This window comes from Schistocerca americana, chromosome 9 (genome assembly GCF_021461395.2).
Source record: "Schistocerca americana isolate TAMUIC-IGC-003095 chromosome 9, iqSchAmer2.1, whole genome shotgun sequence".
NCBI lineage: Eukaryota > Metazoa > Arthropoda > Insecta > Orthoptera > Acrididae > Schistocerca > Schistocerca americana.
Window position 1 is genome coordinate 48858008 of NC_060127.1, and position 24040 is coordinate 48882047.

The window sequence follows — 24040 nt, forward strand, 5'->3', positions numbered from 1 at the left end:
ACGAGGGTGGTGGCTGCCGTGACGGTGAGGAGAGTACAAAGGAACATGATACTAAGGTCCGTGGGAGCTTATAGAACATCTCCGGGAGGAGCCCTGTTAATTATAATGGGCTCTCTCCCCTGGATATAAAGATAAGGGAACAGGCTGCATGGTACTGGGCCAAAAACGATAATATCACCAAGTAGAGGAAATTATGGGGGCACCAGTCAGGGGAAAAGGGGAGATACGGGGAAGGGGTGAACATCTATGGCAGGAGATATGGGAGTCAGATGAAACTGGTAGAAGAACCTGTCAGCTCCTACCAGATGTTAAGGAAAGATTGAAAATGAAATACTTCGAGCCAACTCGGGGATTGTTCCACTTTCTCACTGGTCATGGCCCCTAACCGACTTATCTATGTCGGTTTGGGAAAAGGGCGACGCCTGCGTGCGACTGTGGTGCACCGGAGGGTACTCCTGACCATGTGGTTTACGAGTGCCTTCTTTTCGATGATGTAGCCGAAACACTGAGAGGACGACTACCAAGTACAAACACTTATGACCTTCTAAGACAAGAGGAGACCTTTCAGAGACTGAATACGCTAGCCAACGAGGTATCACAAAAAGTATTAAAAACTTTTAGACCTTCATGCCTAGATAAATAGAAATCACCGATTGTGACCACTGCCCCAATCCCGTACCGCCTGTTCGTGGATAGGTCGACTCTACAGTTGCAATCCGCCACGTGCAGGACCAGGGGGACTGGGGTGATCCTGAACTGAGACAACGCACCGATTATGACGTAGAATAGGAAGTAGATTTAGTTAATTAGAATAGGATAGTAAGTTAGGAAACTGCAGCGATAAATAACTTCTTGCCTGTCCTGTGCCAGGGGTACGCTCATAGAGATTAACTAACCAGAAATTATGCTAACACAAGTAAAATTAGAAGTAGTCTGCCTAGTAATAATTATAGTACTGTCTGCAGTCAAGTAGAATGTAGAAGCTGGTATTATAAAACTAGAAACATAGGACCCACTAATCATTAAGGTGGTGGGTCATTTTGTATAATTATTATGTTATGAAATAAAGAAATTTTTTTTAAAAAGATAAGAAGGTGCTTAAAACATCAATATAGGCCTGTGCTGTGATAGTGCCACGCAAAACAACAAGGGGTGCAAGTCCCCTCCATGAAAAACACAACCACACCATAACACCACCGCCTCCGAATTTTACTGTTGGCACTACACACGCTGGCAGATGACGTCCACCGGGCATTCACCATGCCCACAGTACACATCCTGCCATCAGATCGCCACATTGTGTACCGTGATTCGTCACTCCACACAACGTTTTTCCACTGTTCAATCGTCCAATGTTTACGCTCCTTACACCAAGCGAGACGTCCTTTGCCATTTACTGGCATGAAGTGTGGCTTATGAGCAGTCGCTCGACCGCGAAATCCAAGTTTCCTCGCCTCCCACGTAACCATAATAATTCTTGCAGTGGATCCTGATGCAGTTTTGGATTCCTGTGTCATGATCTGTCTAGATGTCTGCCTATTACGCATTACGACCCTCTTCGCCGGCCGCGGTGGTCTAGCGGTTCAGGCGCTCAGTCCGGAACTGCGCGACTGCTACGGTCGCAGGTTCGAATCCTGCCTCGGGCATGGATGTGTGTGATGTCCTTAGGTTAGTTAGGTTTAAGTAGTTCTAAGTTCTAGGGGACTGATGACCACAGATGTTAAGTCCCATAGTGCTCAGAGCCATTTGAACCACGACCCTCTTCAACTGTCGGCGGTCTCTATCAATCAACAGACGAAGTCGGCCTGTACGCTTTTGTGCTGTACGTGTCCCTTCACGTTTCCACTTCACTATCACATAGGAAACAGTGGACCTAGGGACGTTTAAGAGTGTGGAAATCTCGCGTACAGACGTATGACACAAGTGACTCCCAATCGCCAGACCACGTTCGAAGTCCGTGAGTTCTGCGGGGCATCCCATTCTGCTCTCTCACGTATGTTTTTGGGGGTGTCCGGATGCTTTTGATCACATAGTGTACCAGGATCTCACCACAGGCAGTGGCTGCAGCGAGATTGAGACCGGCGTTGCGTGTCTGCAGGCTCCAGCGTGTCGATCCGCGTGTCCCCGGTGGGCCTGGTCTTCAAGGACGACCCCCCGGCGGCGTCGGCCGGCGGCCGGCAGGAGCGGCTGGTGTCGCAGCCCCTCGGCGTGCCGGCGCCGGTCTTCGTGAGCTCCGGGAAGCTGCTGGTGGCCGGCGACGCCTCGGCCAGCAAGGACTCCTCCGAGGACTGGTGGCGCCGCCAGAAGAGCGTGCTCAAGGTGGGCGCCGACGGCATCCCCGTGGTGCACGGGGTGCGCGTGCCCGACGACGAGGCCGACCGCTTCCAGACGTGGCGCAACGCGCGCGTCGTCGACAACGTGCTGGTGCCCAACGCCTGGGACGCCGCCAACCCTGCAAGGTAGGCCAGCCGACACCCCACCCCGCCCCGCCCCGCCACCACCCCCATAGTCCAGCAACGTCGCATCTCACCCATGCAAGACCCAGTCTCATCCAAAATTATACCTCAGGTGTAAAACCTTCCCAAACATGCAAACTACACTATCTGCCCAATAGTATCTGGACACATTTCTCGTTAGTCGTCAGCCTTCTGAAAGGTCTTGATGCAGCGCGCCACTAATTCCTCTCCTGCACCCAACTTTTCGTCTCATAGTCGCAACTGCAGCCTACGTTCTCGATTACTTGCTGGACATATTCCAATTTCTGTCTTCGTCTACCAGTTTTTCTACATCTACATCGCCCAACGGTGTGTGGCGGAGGGCACTTTACGTGCCACTGTCATTACCTCCCTTTCCTGTTCCAGTCGCGTATGGTTCGCGGGAAGAACGACTGTCTGAAAGCCTCCGTGCGCGCTCCAATCTCTCTAATTTTACATTCGTGATCTCCTCGGGAGGTATAAGTAGGGGGAAGCAATATATTCGATACCTCATCCAGAAACGCACCCTCTCGAAACCTGGCGAGCAAGCTACACCGCGATGCAGAGCGCCTCTCTTGCAGAGTCTGCCACTTGAGTTTATTAAACATCTCCGTAACGCTATCGCGGTTACCAAATAACCCTGTGACGAAACGCGCCGCTCTTCTTTGGATCTTCTCTATCTCCTCCGTCAGACCGATCTGGTACGGATCCCACACTGATGAGCAATACTCAAGTATAGGTCGAACGAGTGTTTTGTAAGCCACCTCCTTTGTTGATGGACTACATTTTCTAAGCACTCTCCCAATGAATCTCAACCTGGTACCCGCCTTACCAACAATTAGTTTTATATGATCATTCCACTTCAAATCGTTCCGCACGCATACTCCCAGATATTTTACAGAAGTAACTGCTACCAGTGTTTGTTCCGCTATCATATAATCATACAATAAAGGATCCTTCTTTCTATGTATTCGCAATACATTACATTTGTCTATGTTAAGGGTCAGTTGCCACTCCCTGCACCAAGTGCCTATCCGCTGCAGATCTTCCTGCATTTCGCTACAATTTTCTAATGCTGCAACTTCTCTGTATACTACAGCATCATCCGCGAAAAGCCGCATGGAACTTCCGACACTATCTACTAGGTCATTTATATATACTGTGAAAAGCAATGGTCCCATAACACTCCCCTGTGGCACGCCAGAGGTTACTTTAACGTCTGTAGACGTCTCTCCATTGATAACAACATGCTGTGTTCTGTTTGCTAAAAACTCTTCAATCCAGCCACACAGCTGGTCTGATATTCCGTAGGCTTTTACTTTGTTTATCAGGCGACAGTGCCTAACTGTATCGAACGCCTTCCGGAAGTCAAGAAAAATAGCATCTACCTGGGAGCCTGTATCTAATATTTTCTGGGTCTCATGAACAAATAAAGCGAGTTGGGTCTCACACGATCGCTGTTTCCGGAATCCATGTTGATTCCTACATAGTAGATTCTGGGTTACCCTCTACAGGTCCCTCTAATACCACAGAATTATTCCCTGATGTCTTATCAGAGTTCCTATCATTTTATCCCTTCTTCTTGTGATTTTTCTCGATATGCTCCTTTCCTCGTCCATTTTGCCTCCTCATTCTTCACCTTATCAGTCTTCTGTAGCGCCGCATCTCAGAGGCTTCGATTCTCTGCTGTTTCGGTTTCCCCACAGTCCGTGTCTCACTACCATAGATTGCTGTGCTCTAAACGTACATTCTCAGAAATTTCGTCCTCAAATTGAGACCTACATTTGATACTAGCAGACTTCTCTTGGTCAGGAATCCCTTTTTCCAAGTGCTACATTGCTTTTTGTGTCCTTCTTGCTCCATCCGGCCAGGGTGGCCGAGCGGTTCTAGGCGCTACAGTCTGGAACCGCGTGACCGCTACTGTCGCAGGTTCGAATCCTGCCTCGGGCATGGATGTGTGTGCTGTCCTTAGGTTAGTTAGGTTTAAGTAGTTCTAAGTTCTAGGGGACTGATGACCGCAGAAGTTAAGTCCCATAGTGCTCAGAGCCATTTGAACCTTCTTGCTCCGTCCATCATGGTTTACTTTTTTGCCTAGGTAGCAGATTTCCTTAGCTTCATCTGCTTCACGATCTCCAGTCCTGATGTTTTCTTCCTGTTCTCATTTCTGCTACTCCTATAGTACTTTCCTCTTTCTTCGATTTAGTCTAATTCCTTACTCTGTACTCATTATACTTTTCATTCCATTCAGCAGTCCTGTATTTCTTCATCTCTATCACTCACAATAGCAGTATCATCTTCGAATCTTATCATTGATTACCTTCCACCCCTAACTGAAGCTTTCTTTTATTTCCCACACTGTTTCTTATGTGTGCAGATTGAACAGTGGGGGCGAAAAACTACGTCCCTTTCTTACGCACTTTTTAATCCAAGCATTTCATTCTTGGTCGTCCACTCTCATTATTCCCTCTTGTTTCTTGTACATACTGTGTGTTAACCGTCTCCCCCTATAGCTTATCCCTGTTTTTCTCAGAATTTCGAACATCTTGTACCATTTTACACTGTAGAACGCTTTTTCTAGGTCGACAATCCCTATGAACGTGCTTTGATTTTTCTTTAGTCTTGCTGCCATTATCAACTGCAACGTCCGAATTGCCTCTCTGGTGCCTTCACCTTTTCTAAAGGCAAACTGATCGTCATCTAGCGCATCCTCAATTTTCTTTTCCATTCTTCTGTATATTATTCATATTATTCTAGTCAGCAATTTGGATGCGTGAGGTGTTAAGCTGATCGTGCGATAATTCTCGCACTTTTCAGCTCTTGCAATCTTGGGAATTGTGTGCATGATTCTCTCATGTGACAATAAATGTCCTCCCATCCCGTCCCGTCTTCTTTTAGTGTTCCCCACATATTCCTTTCCTCTCCGATTCTGGACAGAACGACCTTATTCCTTACCTTATCAATCCACATAAGTTTCACCATATGTATGTAGCACCATATCTCAAATGCTTCGGTTCTCTTCTGTTCCAGTTTTCGCACAGTCCATGATTCACTACCATACAATGCTGTGCTCCAAACGTACATTCGCAGAAATGTCTTCCTCAAATTAAGGCCTATATTCGATACTAATAGACTTCTCTTGGCCCCGAACGCCCTTTTTGCCAATGCTAGTCTGCTTTTGATGTCCTCCTTGCCCCGTCCGTCGCTGGTTATTTTGCTGTGTAGGTAGCAGAATTCCTTAACTTCATCTATTTCGTGACCACCAATCCTGATGTTAAGTTTTTCGCTGTTCTCATTTCTGTTACTTCTCAATACTTTCGTCTTTCCTCGATTTACTCTCAGTCCATATTCTGTACTCATTAGACTGTTCATTCTATTCAGCGCATCATGTAATTCTTCTTCACTTTCACTCAGGATAGCAATGTTATCAGCGAATCGTATCATTGATATCCTTTCACCTTGAATTTTAATTCCACTGCTGAACCCTTCTTTTATTTCCATCATTTCTTGTTTGATGTGCGGATTGAACAGTAGGGGCGACAGACTACAACCCTGCCTTACACTCTTTTTAATCTGAACACTTCGTTCTTGGCCTTCCAATTTTATTGTTCCCTCTTGCTTTTTGTAAGTCTTTCCTTATTGGTTTCCCATATTTTGCGTACATCCTGCACAGTTTTACATAGTCTAACGCTTTTTCGAGGTCGATAAATTCTATAAACGTGGCTTGATTTTTCTCCACTGTTGCTTTCATTATCAAACAGATCGTCACAGTTACCTCTCTGGTGCTTTGACCTTCCCTACAGGCAACTATTCGTCATCTAACAGATCCCTAGTCTTCCTTTACGGTGTTCTGTACATTATTCTTGTCGGAAAGCTGGATGCACTGAGTTCTTAAGCTGTGCGAAAATTGTCGCACTTGTCAGCTCTTGCAATATTCTAGATTGTGCGGATGACGTTTTACCGAAAGTTTTGTTGCCACTTCCCCGAAATATTTTAGAAATTCCGATGCAATGTTATCTATTCCTTCTGCCTTATTTGATCTTCGCTGGCCCAAAGCTCTAATACTGCGTCCCCTATGTCTTCCCTGTCGACCCCTATTTCCTCTGCTGTTGCTGCTTCTCCTTTTAGACTGGCAGAACGCCATCTCACCATCAGACAAGTCTTCTCCCTCGCAGAGGCCTTCAGTGTACTCTCCCAGCTAACGTCCTATTAGTGGACGTTGTATTGTATTGTATTAAACCAGGAACCTAGAAACGACGGAGTGGCTTCGTCCCACCGTAGCCCTCAGTGGTTCACAGGCCACAGTAGTCCACCCACCCCACCGCCGACCCACACTGAACCCAGGTTTATTGTGCGGTTCAGCCCCCAGTGGAGCCCCCCCCCCCCCCCATCCCCCTACGCCAGGAACGTCTCATACCAATGTTTGCGTGGTAGTGTAATTATGGTGTATGCATACCTGGAAATGTTTGCGTGGTAGTGTAATTATGGTGTATGCATACCTGGAAACAGTGTTTGCACAGCAATCGCCGACATAGTGTAACTGAGGCGGAATAAGGGGAACCAGCCCGGTTTCACCGAGGTAGATGGAAAACCGCTTTGAAAACATCCACAGGCTGGCCGGAACACCGGACCTCGACACTAATCCGCTGGGCAGATTCGTGCCGGCGACCGGCACGAGTTCCCGCTCGGGAAGTAGCGCGTTAGTCCGCGCGGCCATCCGGGCGGGCTTAGTTCAAAAATGTGTGTGAAATCTTATGGGACTTAACTACTGAGGTCATCAGTCCCTAAGCTTACACACTGCTTAACCTAAATTATCCTAAGGACAAACACACACACACACACACACACACACACACACACACCCATGCCCGAGGGAGGACTCAAACCTCCGCCGGGACCAGCCGCGGCCTTAGTGGACATTACTATTTCGTGGTCTATTCAATGCCATTATGACGTCTTGAACTGTATAGCGGACGCTTTCAATCAAGTATCTCAGTGTGTGTGTAGGAATCATAGCCCATTCTTACTGAAGAGCCCGAATCTGACAAGGTAGTGCCGCTGGGTGCTGCGATCTGGAGCGAAATCGACGACCTAACTCATCCCAAATGTGTTCCGTGGGGTTCAGGTCTGGTCTCTGAGCAGGTCTGTCGATTTCAGAGATCTTACTGCCAACAAAGCATTGCCTCACATATACCACTTTATGACAGGGTGCACTGTGATGCTGATAGAAAGAATCTTCGTCCCTGAACTATTCCGCTACTGTATGCAGTACACAATACTGAAAAAGTGTTCCTATCCTTCCACGTTTACTGTGTTCTGAACCGCAACTAGGCGACTGTACCATAACCATTAAGAACAACTCCATACCTCCCCCATACTTCACTGTTGGCAGAACAGTGATTGCAGTAAGGTTCTCCAGACATTCACCAGATCCAGACCCATCCATGCTACAGTATATAGCATAATTCATCACTCCAAACCACTCGTTTCCAGACAATTACTGTCTATTAGCCCGGCCACGCGAAGTGGCCACAGAGTTAGAGGTGCCACATCACGGATTGCATGGCCCCTCCCACCGGAGGTTCGAGTCCTCCCTCGGGCATGGGTGTGTGTGTTGTTCTTAACATAAGTTAGTTTAAGTAGTGTGTAAGTCTAGGGACTGATGACCTTATCAGTTTGGTCCCTGCTTCCGGAGTGGGAAGGCATGCCAGTCCCCAGCATGAATCCGCCTGGCGGATTGGTTTCAAGGTCCAGTGTGCTGGTCAGTCTATGGATGGTTTTTAAGGAGCTTTTCAATCTACCTTGGCGAAAGCGGGCTGGGTCCTCTTATTCCGCCTCAGTTGCACTGTGCCAGCGATTGCTGCACAAACACTGTCCATGCAAACATTTGGGATTACACTCGACTGGTATAAGACGCTCCCAAGGGGGAGGGGGGGGGGGGTGTAGTCCACTGGGAGCCGAACGGCACAATGACCCTGGGTTCTGTGTGGGGCGGTGGTGGGGTGGGTGGACTGCTGTGGCCTGTTGTGGAGATGTGGACCACTGAGGGCTATGACGGGACAAAGCCTCTCCATGGTTTCTAGATCCCTGGTTTAATTCATACATACATACAGTCTACTGGTGTTCCTCTTAGACGACCTCAAGCGTTGCTTAGCATTGATTACAGAAGTGTGTGGCTTAAGAGGAGGCCCTCGACCATTATATCCCCTTCTTCTTAACTTCCTATGCACAGTCATCGCTGAATTGCTGGTAGCACTTCAGAACTCACGAGTGATTCCTTCCACTGATCGCACCACCCAATGCTCGATGGTCCCTGCCCATCATTGCACAAGGTCTCCTTCGTCTTGATTTAGCTGTGGTTGGTCCTTCCCATTTGCCGGCCGCGGTGGCCTAGCGGTTCTAGGTGCTTCAGTCTGAAACCGCGCGATTGCTACAGTCGCAGCTTCGAATCCTTCCTCGGGTATGGATGGATATGTGTGTTGTCCTTAGGTTAGTTAGGTTTAAGTGGTTCTAACTCTAGGGTACTGGTGACCTCAGATGTTAAGTCCTATAGTGCTTAGAGCCATTTGAACCATTTCTTTGCTGTTACTTCTTCTCCACTGACAGCATAATATTCCCCGCCTCTTTTTATGCTGGCAGGACGCCATCTTGTCACATCTGCTGCTGATTTCCACAAAGAATTGTCCAGATACTTCTGACTAGTCCGTAAGATTACTAGCGCACTTGAAAAAATAAAAGGCCTGTTCCTGGTGAAACGTTCTTTAAACATATGAAATAATGCTCGATTGATCTGTGCAATGGGTACTGAATTCGAATTTTCGTGTGGCGTGTTGTAAGTGCAAGTGATGTTTTTCTCTGTGTTATTGTTAGCAAAACTTTACAGTAATTGATTGGGCAATGAAACTCCCAATACCAATAAAGAAATACAGTCACTCCCCTTTGGCACTGAATCAACTGGCCCTGTTCAAAACTGATAACTTTGGTCCCTGTGCACATCACAAATAAATTAAATTGTCTTACCTCTAAAGCAGCAACGGTGGAACGCGATATATTCCGGTCTCTCATGAAAAACAGTAATATGCTAGGTACAGGTTCAGCAGTGTGCAATGCTGGCCATTATACTTGAAATGCACATGAAATTCATTTGCTAATAAACGAGAACATATAAGAAAATTCTATTTCTTTAAAAAATATGACTTGGACAGGGAGGCGGTACTGATTATGGTGAATTACTAACACTCAGTTTCTTAGCAAAATTATATTGCAAGTTAAGTTTGTCTTCCCAAAAACATCTGACAATTGAAGTTACATTACTCACAACTGATTCACAAACAATGAGATTTAAACAGCACGTATTATTTGGCTTCACTAATCCAACAGAGGCAGCAAAGGACTTGGAAGAGCAGTTGAATGGAATGGACAGTGTCTTGAAAGGGGGGTATAAGATGAACATCAACAAAAGCAAAACGAGGATAATGGAATGTATTAGAACTAAGTCGGGTGATACTGACGGAATTAGATTAGGAAATGAGACACTTAAAGTAGTAAAGGAGTTTTACTATTTGGGGAGCAAAATATCTGATGATGGTCGAAGTAGAGGGGATATAAAATGCAGACTGGCAATGGCAAGAAAAGCGTTTCTCAAGAAGAGAAATTTATTAACATCGAGTATAGATGTAAGTGCCAGGAAATAGTTTCTGAAAGTATTTGTATGGAGTGTAGCCATGTATGGAAGTGAAACATGGACGATAAATAGTTTAGACAAGAAGAGAACAGAAGCTCTCGAAATGTGGTGCTACAGAAGAATGCTAAAGGTTAGATTGGTGGATCACGTAACTAATGGGGAGGTACTGAATAGAACTGGGGAGAAGAGAAATTTGTGGCTCAACTTGACTAGAAGAAGGGATCGGTTGGTAAGACTTGTTCTGAGGCATCAAGGGATCACCAATATAGTATTGGAGGATGGCGTGGAGGTTAAAAATCATAGAGGGAGACCAAGAGATGAACACACTAAGCAGATTCAGAAGGCTGTAGGTTGCAGTAGTACTGGGAGATGAAGAAGCTTGCACAGGATAGAGTAGCATAGACAGCTGCATCAGACCAGTCTCGGGACTGAAGACCACAACAACAATCCAACATAAACTCAGATCATCAAATTACATATGGCTCTGTTAACAAATCTTAGAAACATTACAAAAGTGAAATATCGAACTAGCCTTTTTATCAAAACAGTTCACGTACATTCTGGGGTTACTCAACAATTGCAAATCATCACCCAACTTGTCTATACTAACTCGCTGGCAAAAACAGAAATCGTAATGATTTAACATCTTTACCTTGGTTGCATGAAGACTTCTTCTCCCATGTTCAACAATACTGAAATACCTACATTAATCTAACAGTTGGTGACTTCATACAGCACACTACGAAAACTGCCTACTCCGTCGTCTTTCCCTCACAGACAGTACCTACAACTGTGCGCCAAGCGCTGTCTTACTCCAACACTATCAGTATCTCTGGGTCTGCGATATAAAGCCTATCAAAGACATACATCGTTTACAAAATCATATTCGGGTGCCACATACAAATGTGCCCCAGTTTTATCCTTTCACTGGTTCACTGGTGTTTAGACTAAATGGCTCTGCATGTGAGGGTTGAAATGGTCCTCAGGTTTCATTAAATCTATATAAAACTGGGAACACCACTTACTACAAGCGGACAGGACATTTTGCAAGTGAAAACAATCAGCGAACAAACGTTTCTAGAAATTACTGCAACCAGCCATCCTTTGTGATTCTTCAATTTGTGTTTGCCATGACAGATTTCAAATTGCCTAACTATTCACCATCATAAGGTATACCTTTATTATATATCTGGACGGTTGTGGGGGTGTAACTTCCCAACAGATAAAATAATAATATGTATAGCATTCACGTTCAGCGTAACCTCCCAATAAATAAATTCCGTAACCTACCAATAATAAAATATGACTAACCTCCTAATAAAAAATGTGACTCACTTATAACCTTTCACTAATTGACTGACTGTGAATCCAAACTGGTAAATTTGGACGTCAGCAGTGCTGCGTCATGGGCCTGAAAGACCATACTGAATAAATTGAAAATTCTTACCTCAATAAAGTAGCCGGATAACGCGTATATATCTGCTCTTATAAGAAATTTTTCTGGCACAGCCCAGTGCAATGCTGGCCGATAGATTTGTCATGTATAAAAAGCAACAACTGATTTTTCTTTACAATAATGGGAATGACCATGGATTGGAGAATTCAGTAAATTCTTTAAATTGAAATGAATGATTGTCAAAAGTTACTTTTTATGAGAAAGATTATTATTAAGAGGTTTTGTTTTAAAAAACATTCACATGGGACTTGATATAACGATAGTACATATGAGCGAGGCTGCTTTTACCTTATACTGCATCGCTCAGGCACCGCCATTGCTCCCCACGACCGGCCCAGCCAACTCGATACACCATACTGCTAGCTACTACTTACTCCTACTACCACACAGTTCCTACTGCAGTCAACACTGCTCTCTGGTCTGAGATTCTTTTATAGCTTACATGTCGCAGGCAGCGCGTGAGCAATCCATCGAAATTACATCTGCTCGAGTGCGCTAGCAAAAAATTCCTTAGTCATGGACCTCTTACAGGGGTAGTGTAGCTGTGGCAAGATATAAAAACGTCCATGTCTCACTTCCATACATGGCTACACTCCATACAAATAAAAACGGAACATGTAAGCACAGTGACATGAATTAGTTACAACGTCACTTCGACTTGAAGGCATTTGGCCTACTTACAATCATTACATCAATAAGTGAAGATGGAAGAATGGGAACCGAATTTAATGCACGTTCATCAAAATGTTCCATAAAAAAGATTCGCCACTGCTGGAGACTAGCAACAGTCATTCTGCCAGTCATTTCACAAAAATTACCACCATACAACAAGTACGTGGTCGTCATAACATGTCGGAATAACTGTATCGTTTCAGGAAAATGCTCCGCCAACAGTTTCAGTGTGTCCTCCACAAGGAACTTTTGTAGACAGTTGGCTCCCCTTCATCCGTCTTCATTTTAGCGCCATCTTGATGACACGTTTATGGTTTGGCCATACGGGGTAAAGCCAACGTCCTTGCCGCAGTCGTAACATCGGTTCCCGTCAGATCACCGAATTTAAGCTCCCTCGGGCTTGGGTAACACTCGTATGGGTGACCGTCCGGTCTGCCGAACACTGTTGGCAAGCGGGGTGCACTCAGCTTATGTGAGGCAAACTGAGTAGCTACTTGCTGACAACGACGGGAGAGCGGTGTTCAGACCACATGCCCCTCCATATTCGCATCGGATGACGCCTAAGGTTTAAGGATGACGTGGCGGCCGGTCGGTACCGCTGGACCTACCGAGACCTGTTTGGACACAGTTAGTCATACGGCGTAGAAGGTGTTGAGCACTTCTTTGAACATCTGAACAAGATGCAACCGAACATCGAGTTCACTTTCGAAACAGACGAAAAAGGAAGGCTGCCTTTTTAGATGTTTTTGTACAACGAAAGTCGGATGGACGACTCTGTCACGCAGAGAACCGCAAGCCGACACACACTGATTCATATCGTAGCGCCCAGAGCTTTTGACACCCATTCCAGAAGAGAACAGTTTTATGTACATTGGTACACGGGGAGAAAAGTATATGTTAGGAGAACCACTTGGCTTCTGAAATTAATCATCTGAATTTCGTGTTGCGATAGAACGACTATGGCTGACATGGTATGAAGCTAGCGTTCTCCAAGAAGAGCAACTGTGAAAATGCTGAACGTAGTCAACGAATTTCACGTAACACTGGGGTAAATTTCTATAGTATCCATTATTTGTTTCATGAACCGGTTTTCGGTTGTTACGCCATCATCAGGTACAAAGATAAGTATGTGGTGGAGTGAAATTTTATTGAATCAAAGATTCTAAATTAGTGCATGCACAGTGTATCTCTATTTCCGGAGACTAAAAATGTTAATGTTAGAATTAGGAAAAAAACAAGAGGAATTATTTTCACTGTAAATGCGACGTAAGATTATTTAACTAAGATAAAATTTGTGATATGCTAAACTAATAAACTATAGACAATTACAACAGTTGTATACAGAAAAAATAATTGAACAACAAACTTTGGTAACATATTCCATAGCTGAAGAAATTAATCTTGTCTTTAACAGGTCCTAAATTACATACACCAAAAAAGGTTTTGCATCACCCTGGTCCCCAGAACTCATGAAGATAGACAATGACTGTGGATATTGTATCACAGACACAGTTCCTTTGACTGTTCAGAGATATCACTAATCCCGCCCAAAGATGTACACAACCATGCATGAGCAGCGCCTATTAGACGGAGGGGGTCAGATAGCCAATCAGTTCCAGTCACTCCACTAGGAAGGACGTACAGGGCTCGCGTTGTCTGTAGTTCAACCATGCGTAGACTGTCAATACCGCAGTTCAATCGCGTCCGCATCGTTACTTTGTGCGAGGAAGGGCTCTCAACAAAAGAAGTGTCCTGGTGTCTCGGAGTGAACCAAAGCGATGTTATCGGAAATGGAGCAGATACAGAGAGACAGTAACTGTCGATGACATGACTCGCTCAGGCCGCCCAAGGACTACTACTACAGTGGATGACCGCTACCTACGGAGAAACCCTGACAGCAACGCCACCATGTTGAATAATGCTTTTCGTGCAGCCACAGGACGTCGTGTTACGTCTCAAAGTGTGCGCAATAAGCTGCATGATGCGCAACTTGACTCCTGACGTCCATGGCGAGGTCCCACTTTGCAACCAAGAGACCATGCAGCACGGTACAGATGGGCCTAACAACATGCCGAATGAACCGAAGAGTGTAACATACGCCTTCAGCCACACAATCGTCGGAGACGTGTTTGGAGGCAACCTGGTCAGGCTGAACGCCTTAGAGACACTGTCCAACGACTGCAGCAAGGTGGAGGTTTCCTGCTGTTTTGGGATGGCATTATGTTGGGCCGACGTACGCCGCTGGTGGTCATGGAAGGCGCCGTAACGGCTGTAATATACGTGTACGCCATCCTCCGACCGATAGCGCAACCATATCGGCAGCATATTGGCGAGGCATTCGTCTTTGTTGACGACAATTCGCGCCCCCATCGTGCACATCTTGTGAATAACTTCCTTCAGAATAACGACATCGCCGGCCGCGGTGGTCTAGAGGTTCTAGGCGCTCAGTCCGAAACTGCGCGACTGCTACAGTTGCAGGTTCGAATCCTGCCTCGGCCATGGATGTGCGTGACGTCCATGGGTTAGTTAGGTTTAAGTTCTAGGGGACTGATGACCACAGGTGTTAAGTACCATAGTGCTCAGAGCCATTTGAACCATTTTGAACCAATAACGACATCGCTCGACTAGAGTGGCGAGCATATTCTCCAGATATAAACCCTATATAACATGCCTGGGGTAGACTGAAAAGGGCTGTTTATGGAGGACATGACCCACCAACCACTGTGAGGGATCTACACCGAAACGCCGTTGAGGAGTGGGACTAGCTGGACCAACCTTGATGAACTTGTGGATACTATGCCACGACGAGTTCAGGCATGCATTAATGGAAGAGGATGTGCTACTGGGTATTAGAGGTACCAGTGTGTACAGCAATTTGGACCACCACCTGTGAAGGTCTCGCTGTATGGTGGAACAACATGCAATGTGTGGTTTTCATGAGCAATAAAAAGGGTTGCAGTCAGTAGTTCGTGCTGCAGTTCGGCGGCATCATTTGTGTGTGGATGTTAATGGTGACCATTTCGAACACCTACAGTGATATCTTTAAGTTGGACTTTAAGCTACACTTTCACCAAAAACAAGACAACTCCGTTAATTAGTTTGCAAGTCATGGACTTTGAAACAGTGGATACATCTTTTTGGACCCCCCCTGTATATAATCCAGACAGGGATCACTCAGAAGAAAATAGAAGAGGTAAGACTGTATTGTTTATAATAATCCGCCACGTCATATTAAATATATTTAAAATGAGGTATATTGCTGAAATGCATGAATGCTAGTTACATATCTTTCCGCTACAAGTTGTATGGGATCCACCAGATCGGTCAACAAAACAACTAGCGGTATCTGTTACAGATTAGAGGAACTGCTCACATTTTTAAAAAATTCAAGGGAATGTGATTATACGAATCGGTCATCGAAGGGCTTTCTAAATAGGAATATAATGTGTATTATTTATTTTTTGTTAAAGAATCCATGTAGCCTAATTATACACAATGATCCCTTGGCCGCCAATAAAAAATTTGCTGACGTGGTCTGGAAATATGGAACTAATGTAGGAAATACTGTGAAGGGATCTGAATGGATGGAACATTTCCCTTTAGCCCAACAAACTACCATCGCACAAATTTCTTCCTTCGTCCGCATTCCTCAGTGATGTCCCTCTCTGATATCATTGAATCAGTCGTACACCAAGGTCCCCCTACTGATCTTTCAAGGAATTCGAGAAGTCGGAGTTCAGCAACATCATGTTTACCGTTTTCTTCTGTTTTACAATCGCCAACGAAAACCATCCTGGTACCACAAAAACGAGGAGAGAGAAAAATTCAGCTTCCCATGTGGCTTCACCAGTTTATCTCAATCGTGCAAGATGGAAGAATATATCGGAATTTGAAAACAGACAAGGAAAGAAAGTAAAGGGCTGCAGAAATGCGTTGGATATTCAAGAGAAGCCTTGAAATCCAGAAGACGATTCATTTTCATCATCATCATCACCAAAATCTGACTCGGAGGAAGAAAACGTACCTTGTGGTTGCTACCTCTGATGTGTGAAGAGAGGGAAATGGATCAGGTATAATTGCGAGGTGTGGTTTCGCGAAACTTGTATGACCGCTGCTGGTCGTAAACCATTCCGCTTTGGGAAATGCATGTAACAACTACTGCAACGATGAAAAAGTGTAATCTTCCATACTGTGTATGTCATCAGTCTTTTGACTGGCTTACTGCGGTGAATTCTTCTGCTGCACCAACGTCTTCAGCTCAGAGTAGCACTTGCAACCTACGTGCTCAGTTATCTGCTGGATGTATTCCAGTCTCTGTCTTGCTCTACAGTTTTTACCCTCTATAGCTCCCTCTAGTACCACGGAAGCCATTTCTTGATGTCTTATTGTTGCCGCAAGGGTTGTTGTTTGGGGGAGGAGACCAGACAGCGAGGTCATCGGTCTCATCGGATTAGGGAAGGACGAGGAAGGAAGTCGGCCGCGCCCTTTCAAAGGAACCATCCCAGCATTTGCCTGGAGCGATTTAGGGAAATCACGGAAAACCTAAATCAGGATGTCCGGACGCGGGATTGAACCGTCGTCCTCCCGAACGCGAGTCCAGTGTGCTAACCACTGCGCTACCTCGCTCGGTCCTGATGTCTTAACAGATGTCCTCCCATTCTGTGCCTTCTTCTTTTCAGTGTTTTCCATACATTCCTTTCTCCGGGAAATCTCCTCATTTCTTACTGTATCCGTCCACCTAATTTCCGGTTTTCCCACAGTCCATGTTTCACTACCATACAGTGCTGTGCTTTAAACGTACGTTCTCAGAAATTTTTTTCCCCAATTAAGGCCTATATTTTAAACTAGTAGACTTCTCTTGGCTAGGAATGGTCTTACCGCCAGTGCTATTATGCTTTTTATATCCTCATTGCTCCGTCCGTCATGGGTGATTCTCTAACTTCACCTACATCCCGATCACCAATCCTGATGTTAAGTTTCACGCTGTTCACATTTTTGGTACTTCTCGTTACTTTCATCTTTCTTCGATTTACCCTTCATCCATATTCTTTACTCGTTAGACTTCTCATTCCATTCAACATATCCTGTAATTCTTCTTCACTTTCTCTGCGGATAGCAGTGCCATCAGCCAATCTTATCATTGATATCCTTTCACTTTGCACTCTTGCACCTTTCTTTTAAGCTTCTATTAAGCTTCTTCGATGTAGAGACTGAACAGTGGGGGCGAAAGGCCACATCTCTGTCGTACACTCTGCTTGATCAGGGCACTTTGTTCTTGATCTTCCAGTGCTATTGTTCCGTCTTGGCTCTTGTAGACATTGTATACTACTCAGGTTTTCCTAGAGCTTACCCCTATTTTTCTCATAATTTCGAACATTGTGCAAGACTTTACATAGTCAAACGATGTTTCCATGCACACAAATCCGTGATTTTCGTTTAGTCTTCCTTTCATTATCAACCGCAACATCAAATCTGTCTCTCTGATGTCTTTACCTTTCCTAACGCCAAACTGAGCAGCATGTTACAGATCCTCAGCGCTCTTTTCCATTCTTCTGTATATTATTCTTGGCAGCAACTCGGATGCATGAGCTGTTAAGCTGATTATGTAATGATTCTCGCACTTGTCAGATCTTGAAATCTTGGGAATTGTGTGGATGATGTTTTTTTCCGAAGGTCTGATGATTTCTCGCCTCACACGTACCGTATATCCTACACACAAACGTGAATAGTCGTTTTGTTGCCACTCCCTCCAAATGATTTTAGAAATTTCGATGGAACGTTATCGGTGCCTCCTGCCTCATTTGATCCTAAATCTCTCAAAACTCTTCTACATTCTGATACTACTACTGGATCCGAGTATCTCTTCCCTGTCGACTCTTGTTTCTTCTTCTTTTACATCATAATCGTACAATTCGTCCCCCTCATAGAGGCCTTCAGTGTACTCTTTCCACCCATCTGCTCTCTCCACTGTATTTAGTAGTGGAATTCCTGTTACACTCTTAATGTTGCGACACTTGCTTGACTTTTCTATTCTTGAGTCGGTTCCTCTGACAACCATTAATTTTTCGACATCTTCACGTTTTTCTTGTAGCCATTTGGCCATAGCTTCCCTGCAATTCCTATTATTTCATTCCTAAGTGAAAAAGGATAACGTTCTACGAGTCGGGGCGTGGAATGTCAGAAGCTTGAACGTGGTAGGGAAACTAGAAAATCTGAAAAGGGAAATGCAAAGGCTCAATCTAGATATAGTAGGGGTCAGTGAAGTGAAGTGGAAGGAAGACAAGGATTTCTGATCAGATGAGTATCGGGTAATATCAACAGCACCAGAAAATGGTATAACAGGTGTAGGATTCGTTATGAATAGGAAGGTAGGGCAGGGGGTGTGTTACTGTGAACAGTTCAGTGACCGGGTTGTTCTAATCAGAATCGACAGCAGACCAACACCGACAACGATAGTTCAGGTATACATGCCGACGTTGCAAGCTGAAGATGAACAGATAGAGAAGGTGTATGAGGATATTGAAAGGGTAATGCAGTATGTAAAGGGGGACGAAAATCTAATAGTCATGGGCGACTGGAATGCAGTTGTAGGGGAAGGAGTAGAAGAAAAGGTTACAGGAGAATATGGGCTTGGGACAAGGAATGAAAGAGGAGAAAGACTAATTGACTTTTGTAACGAGTTTCAGCTAGTAATAGCGAATACCCTGTTCAAGAATCACAAGAGGAGGAGGTATACTTGGAAAAGGCCGGGAGATACGGGAAGATTTCAATTAGATTACATCATGGTCAGACAGAGATTCCGAAATCCGATACTGGATTGTAAGGCGTACCCAGGAGCAGATATAGACTCAGATCACAATATAGTAGTGATGAAGAGTAGGCTCAAGTTCAAGACATTAGTCAGGAAGAATCAATACGCAAAGAAGTGGGATACGGAAGTACTAAGGAATGACGAGATACGTTTGAAGTTCTCTAACGCTATAGATACAGCAATAAGGAATAGCGCAGTAGGCAGTACAGTTGAAGAGGAATGGACATCTCTAAAAAGGGTCATCACAGAAGTTGGGAAGGAAAACATAGGTACAAAGAAGGTAGCTGCAAAGAAACCATGGGTAACAGAAGAAATACTTCAGTTGATTGATGAAAGGAGGAAGTACAAACATGTTCCGGGAAAATCAGGAATACAGAAATACAAGTCGCTGAGGAATGAAATAAATAGGAAGTGCAGGGAAGCTAAGACGAAATGGCTGCAGGAAAAATGTGAAGACATCGAAAAAGATATGACTGTCGGAAGGACAGACTCAGCATACAGGAAAGTCAAAACAACCTTTGATGACATTAAAAGCAACGGTGGTAACATTAAGAGTGCAACGGGAATTCCACTGTTAAGTGCAGAGGAGAGAGCAGATAGGTGGAAAGAATACATTGAAAGCCTCTATAAGGGTGAAGATTTGTCTGATGTGATAGAAGAAGAAACAGGAGTCGATTTAGAAGAGATAGGGGATCCAGTATTAGAATCGGAATTTAAAAGAGCTTTGGAGGACTTCCGGTCAAATAAGGCAGAAGGGATAGATAACATTCCATCAGAATTTCTAAAATCATTGGGGGAAGTGGCAACGAAACGACTATTCACATTGGTGTGTAGAATATATGAGTCTGGCGATATACCATCTGACTTTCGGAAAAGCATCATCCACACAATTCCGAAGACGGCAAGAGCTGACAAGTGCGAGAATTATCGCACAATCAGCTTAACAGCTCATGCATCGAAGCTGCTTACAAGAATAATATACAGAAGAATGGAAAAGAAAATTGAGAATGCGCTAGGTGACGATCAGTTTGGCTTTAGGAAAAGTAAAGGGACGAGTGAGGCAATTCTGACGTTACGGCTAATAATGGAAACAAGGCTAAAGAAAAATCAAGACACTTTCATAGGATTTGTCGACCTGGAAAAAGCGTTCGGCAATATAAAATGGTGCAAGCTTTTCGAGATTCTGAAAAAAGTAGGGGTAAGCTATAGGGAGAGACGGGTCATATACAATAAGTACAACACCAAGAGGGAATAATAAGAGTGGATGATCAAGAACGAAGTGCTCGTATTAAGAAGGGTATAAGACAAGGCTGTAGCCTGTCGCCCCTACTCTTCAATGTGTATATCGAGGAAGCAATGATGGAAATAAAAGAAAGGTTCAGGAGTGGAATTAAAATACAAGGTGAAAGGATATTAATGATACGATTCGCTGATGACATTGCTATCCTGAGTGAAAGTGAAGAAGAATTAAATGATCTGCTGAACGGAATGAACAGTCTAATGAGTACACAGTGTGGTTTGAGAGTAAATCGGAGACAGACGAAGGTAATGAGAAGTAGTAGAAACGAGAACAGCGAGAAACTTAACATCAGGATTGATGGTCACGAAGTCAATGAAGTTAAGGAATTCTACTACCTAGGGAGTAAAATAACCAATGACGGACGGAGCAAGGAGGACATCAAAAGCAGACTCGCTATGGCAAAAAAGGCATTTCTGGCCAAGAGAAGTCTACTAATATCAAATACCGGCCTTCATTTGAGGAAGAAATTTCTGAGGATGTACGTCTGAGTACAGCATTGTATGGTAGTGAAACATGGACTGTGGGAAAACCGGAACAGAAGAGAATCGAAGCATTTGAGATGTGGTGCTATAGACGAATGTTGAAAATTAGGTGGACTGATAAGGGAAGGAATGAGGAGGTTCTACGCAGAATCGGAGAGGAAAGGAATATGTGGAAAACACTGATAAGGAGAAGGGACAGGATGATAGGACATCTGCTAAGGCATGAGGGAATGACTTCCATGGTACTAGAGGGAGCTGTAGAGGGCAAAACCTGTAGAGGAAGACAGAGATAGGAATACGTCAAGCAAATAATTGAGGACGTAGGTTGCAAGTGCTACTCTGAGATGAAGAGGTTAGCACAGGAAAGAAATTCGTGGCGGGCCGCATCAAACCAGTCAGTAGACTGATGACCAAAAAAAAAGTGAATTGTGTTGCTGTGTTCCTGAATTTCCTTGAACATTTTTAATTTTTTCGCTGTTTAAATACGTATTTTAAATTTTGCTAGTTACAGTGAAGAAGAGTAGATGTTGAAGCAATGAATCACTATCATACGGAACTTACAGCTATGATCTATTCACGATTAACATTTAACATGCGTAGCAAAATATTTACTACTCCTTTGGGGCCCAAACAGTTGAAATGATTAATTTACATTGAAAAATTTAAGTTTTTAATGTGACTGAAAGTACGTAGCTGGCAGTAGTCTGCAGCACATCTGTTAGAATGGGAATGGCCTTCGAATGCCTATTTTATCTCGTCACTTATGCGCTTTGACCTGTACTGAACTTTTCTGACTGCAAGAATGTAAACTATCAATAACTTTAAACCAAACCAAAACTGCATGAATTTACGTAACACAAAACTGAATCGGTTGCAATACTATTGCTTTGAAATTGGCCCTGGTAATGAAATAAAACTTTGGCAACCTGAAAAAAATGGTCCCTGTACTTAATGAATGCTATCGCTCTTTGTACTGCTCTCTGTTAGTACTTTAAATTGCACAGTACAGTTGCATTGTGCAAGACTATTGCTTAGCATACATTTTACGTAAATCGAATATGACTGAGACAATAACTTTTCGAGCAAAATTCTTAATCAAAAATGACATGGGTCTGGCAACTAGTATTGACTTGGGGTAAGTAGCAGTATGACACTAACTTTAAAACTTGTATCTTGACTGTTTGAAAGTTAACAATTCTGACAATTAACACACAATAAACTGATTATACACTCCTGGAAATTGAAATAAGAACACTGTGAATTCATTGTCCCAGGAAGGGGAAACTTTATTGACACATTCCTGGGGTCAGATACATCACATGATCACACTGACAGAACCACAGGCACATAGACACAGGCAACAGAGCATGCACAATGTCGGCACTAGTACAGTGTATATCCACCTTTCGCAGCAATGCAGGCTGCTATTCTCCCATGGAGACGATCGTAGAGATGCTGGATGTAGTCCTGTGGAACGGCTTGCCATGCCATTTCCACCTGGCGCCTCAGTTGGACCAGCGTTCGTGCTGGACGTGCAGACCGCGTGAGACGACGCTTCATCCAGTCCCAAACATGCTCAATGGGGGACAGATCCGGAGATCTCGCTGGCCAGGGTAGTTGACTTACACCTTCTAGAGCACATTGGGTGGCACGGGATACATGCGGACGTGCATTGTCCTGTTGGAACTTCAAGTTCCCTTGCCGGTCTAGGAATGGTAGAACGATGGGTTCGATGACGGTTTGGATGTACTGTGCACTATTCAGTGTCCCCTCAACGATCACCAGTGGTGTACGGCCAGTGTAGGAGATCGCTCCCCACACCATGATGCCGGGTGTTGGCCCTGTGTGCCTCGGTCGTATGCAGTCCTGATTGTGGCGCTCACCTGCACGGCGCCAAACACGCATACGACCATCATTGGCACCAAGGCAGAAGCGACTCTCATCGCTGAAGATGACACGTCTCCATTCGTCCCTCCATTCACGCCTGTCGCGACACCACTAGAGGCGGGCTGCACGATGTTGGGGCGTGAGCGGAAGACGGCCTAACGGTGTGCGGGACCGTAGCCCAGCTTCATGGAGACGGTTGCGAATGGTCCTCGCCGATACCCCAGGAGCAACAGTGTCCCTAATTTGCTGGGAAGTGGCAGTGCGGTCCCCTACGGCACTGCGTAGGATCCTACGGTCTTGGCGTGCATCCGTGCGTCGCTGCGGTCCGGTCCCAGGTCGACGGGCACGTGCACCTTCCGCCGACCACTGGCGACAACATCGATGTACTGTGGAGACCTCACGCCCCACGTGTTGAGCAATTCGGTGGTACTTCCACCCGGCCTCCCGCATGCCCACTATATGCCCTCGCTCAAAGTCCGTCAACTGCACATAAGGTTCACGTCCACGCTGTCGCGGCATGCTACCAGTGTTAAAGACTGCGATGGAGCTCCGTATGCCACGGCAAACTGGCTGACACTGACGGCGGCGGTGCACAAATGCTGCGCAGCGGGCGCCATTCGACGGCCAACACCGCGGTTCCTGGTGTGTCCGCTGTGCCATGCGTGTGATCATTGCTTGTACAGCCCTCTCGCAGTGTCCGGAGCAAGTATGGTGGGTCTGACACACCGGTGTCAATGTGTTCTTTTTTCCATTTCCAGGAGTGTACATTAACAATTAGGCTTACAAAATCATTGGATGCGAGTGCTATACATTGTCTCAATCATCACTTGCGAATATGCCCAATGCATTGGTAACAAACAACTTTCTTTACCTTAATTATTTCCAGCATGGTATCTTGCAAATAAAAACCATCACAGCCCGTAGCGAGTAAGTATATATCCAACACACATCAAATACAACACGTCTATACTCTTGAGAGTCCTTCATACATCTCCTATCTAAAGTTACTCTTTACATTTTTACACTTGCATGTCTTCCATACCTCTCTCTCTATCTAGAGTTACTCTAACACATTACCCATAACACCTTGAACCAGCGATCGCTGTTGAGCAGCGACTCTACTACACAATCGATACTACATTTGACCATCTCTGGCTCAATACATCTACATCTTCATCTACATGGTTACTCTGCAATTCACACTTAAGTGCCTGGCAGAGGGTTGATCGAACCATTAGTACTTCTCTACCATTCCACTCTCGAACGGCGCGTGGGAA

At 44.9% G+C, this 24040-nt stretch overlaps 1 protein-coding gene across 1 annotated transcript in view; it reads left to right on the forward strand.

Moving 5' to 3' along the window:
* The window catches only part of LOC124551256, a 162266-nt gene that overhangs the window by 47523 nt on the left and 90703 nt on the right, over positions 1-24040 (forward strand). Inside the window, exon 4 of the mRNA XM_047126255.1 lies at positions 2099-2459. Coding sequence (XP_046982211.1) covers positions 2099-2459 — 361 coding nt within the window. The remainder of the gene's footprint in view (positions 1-2098; positions 2460-24040) is intronic.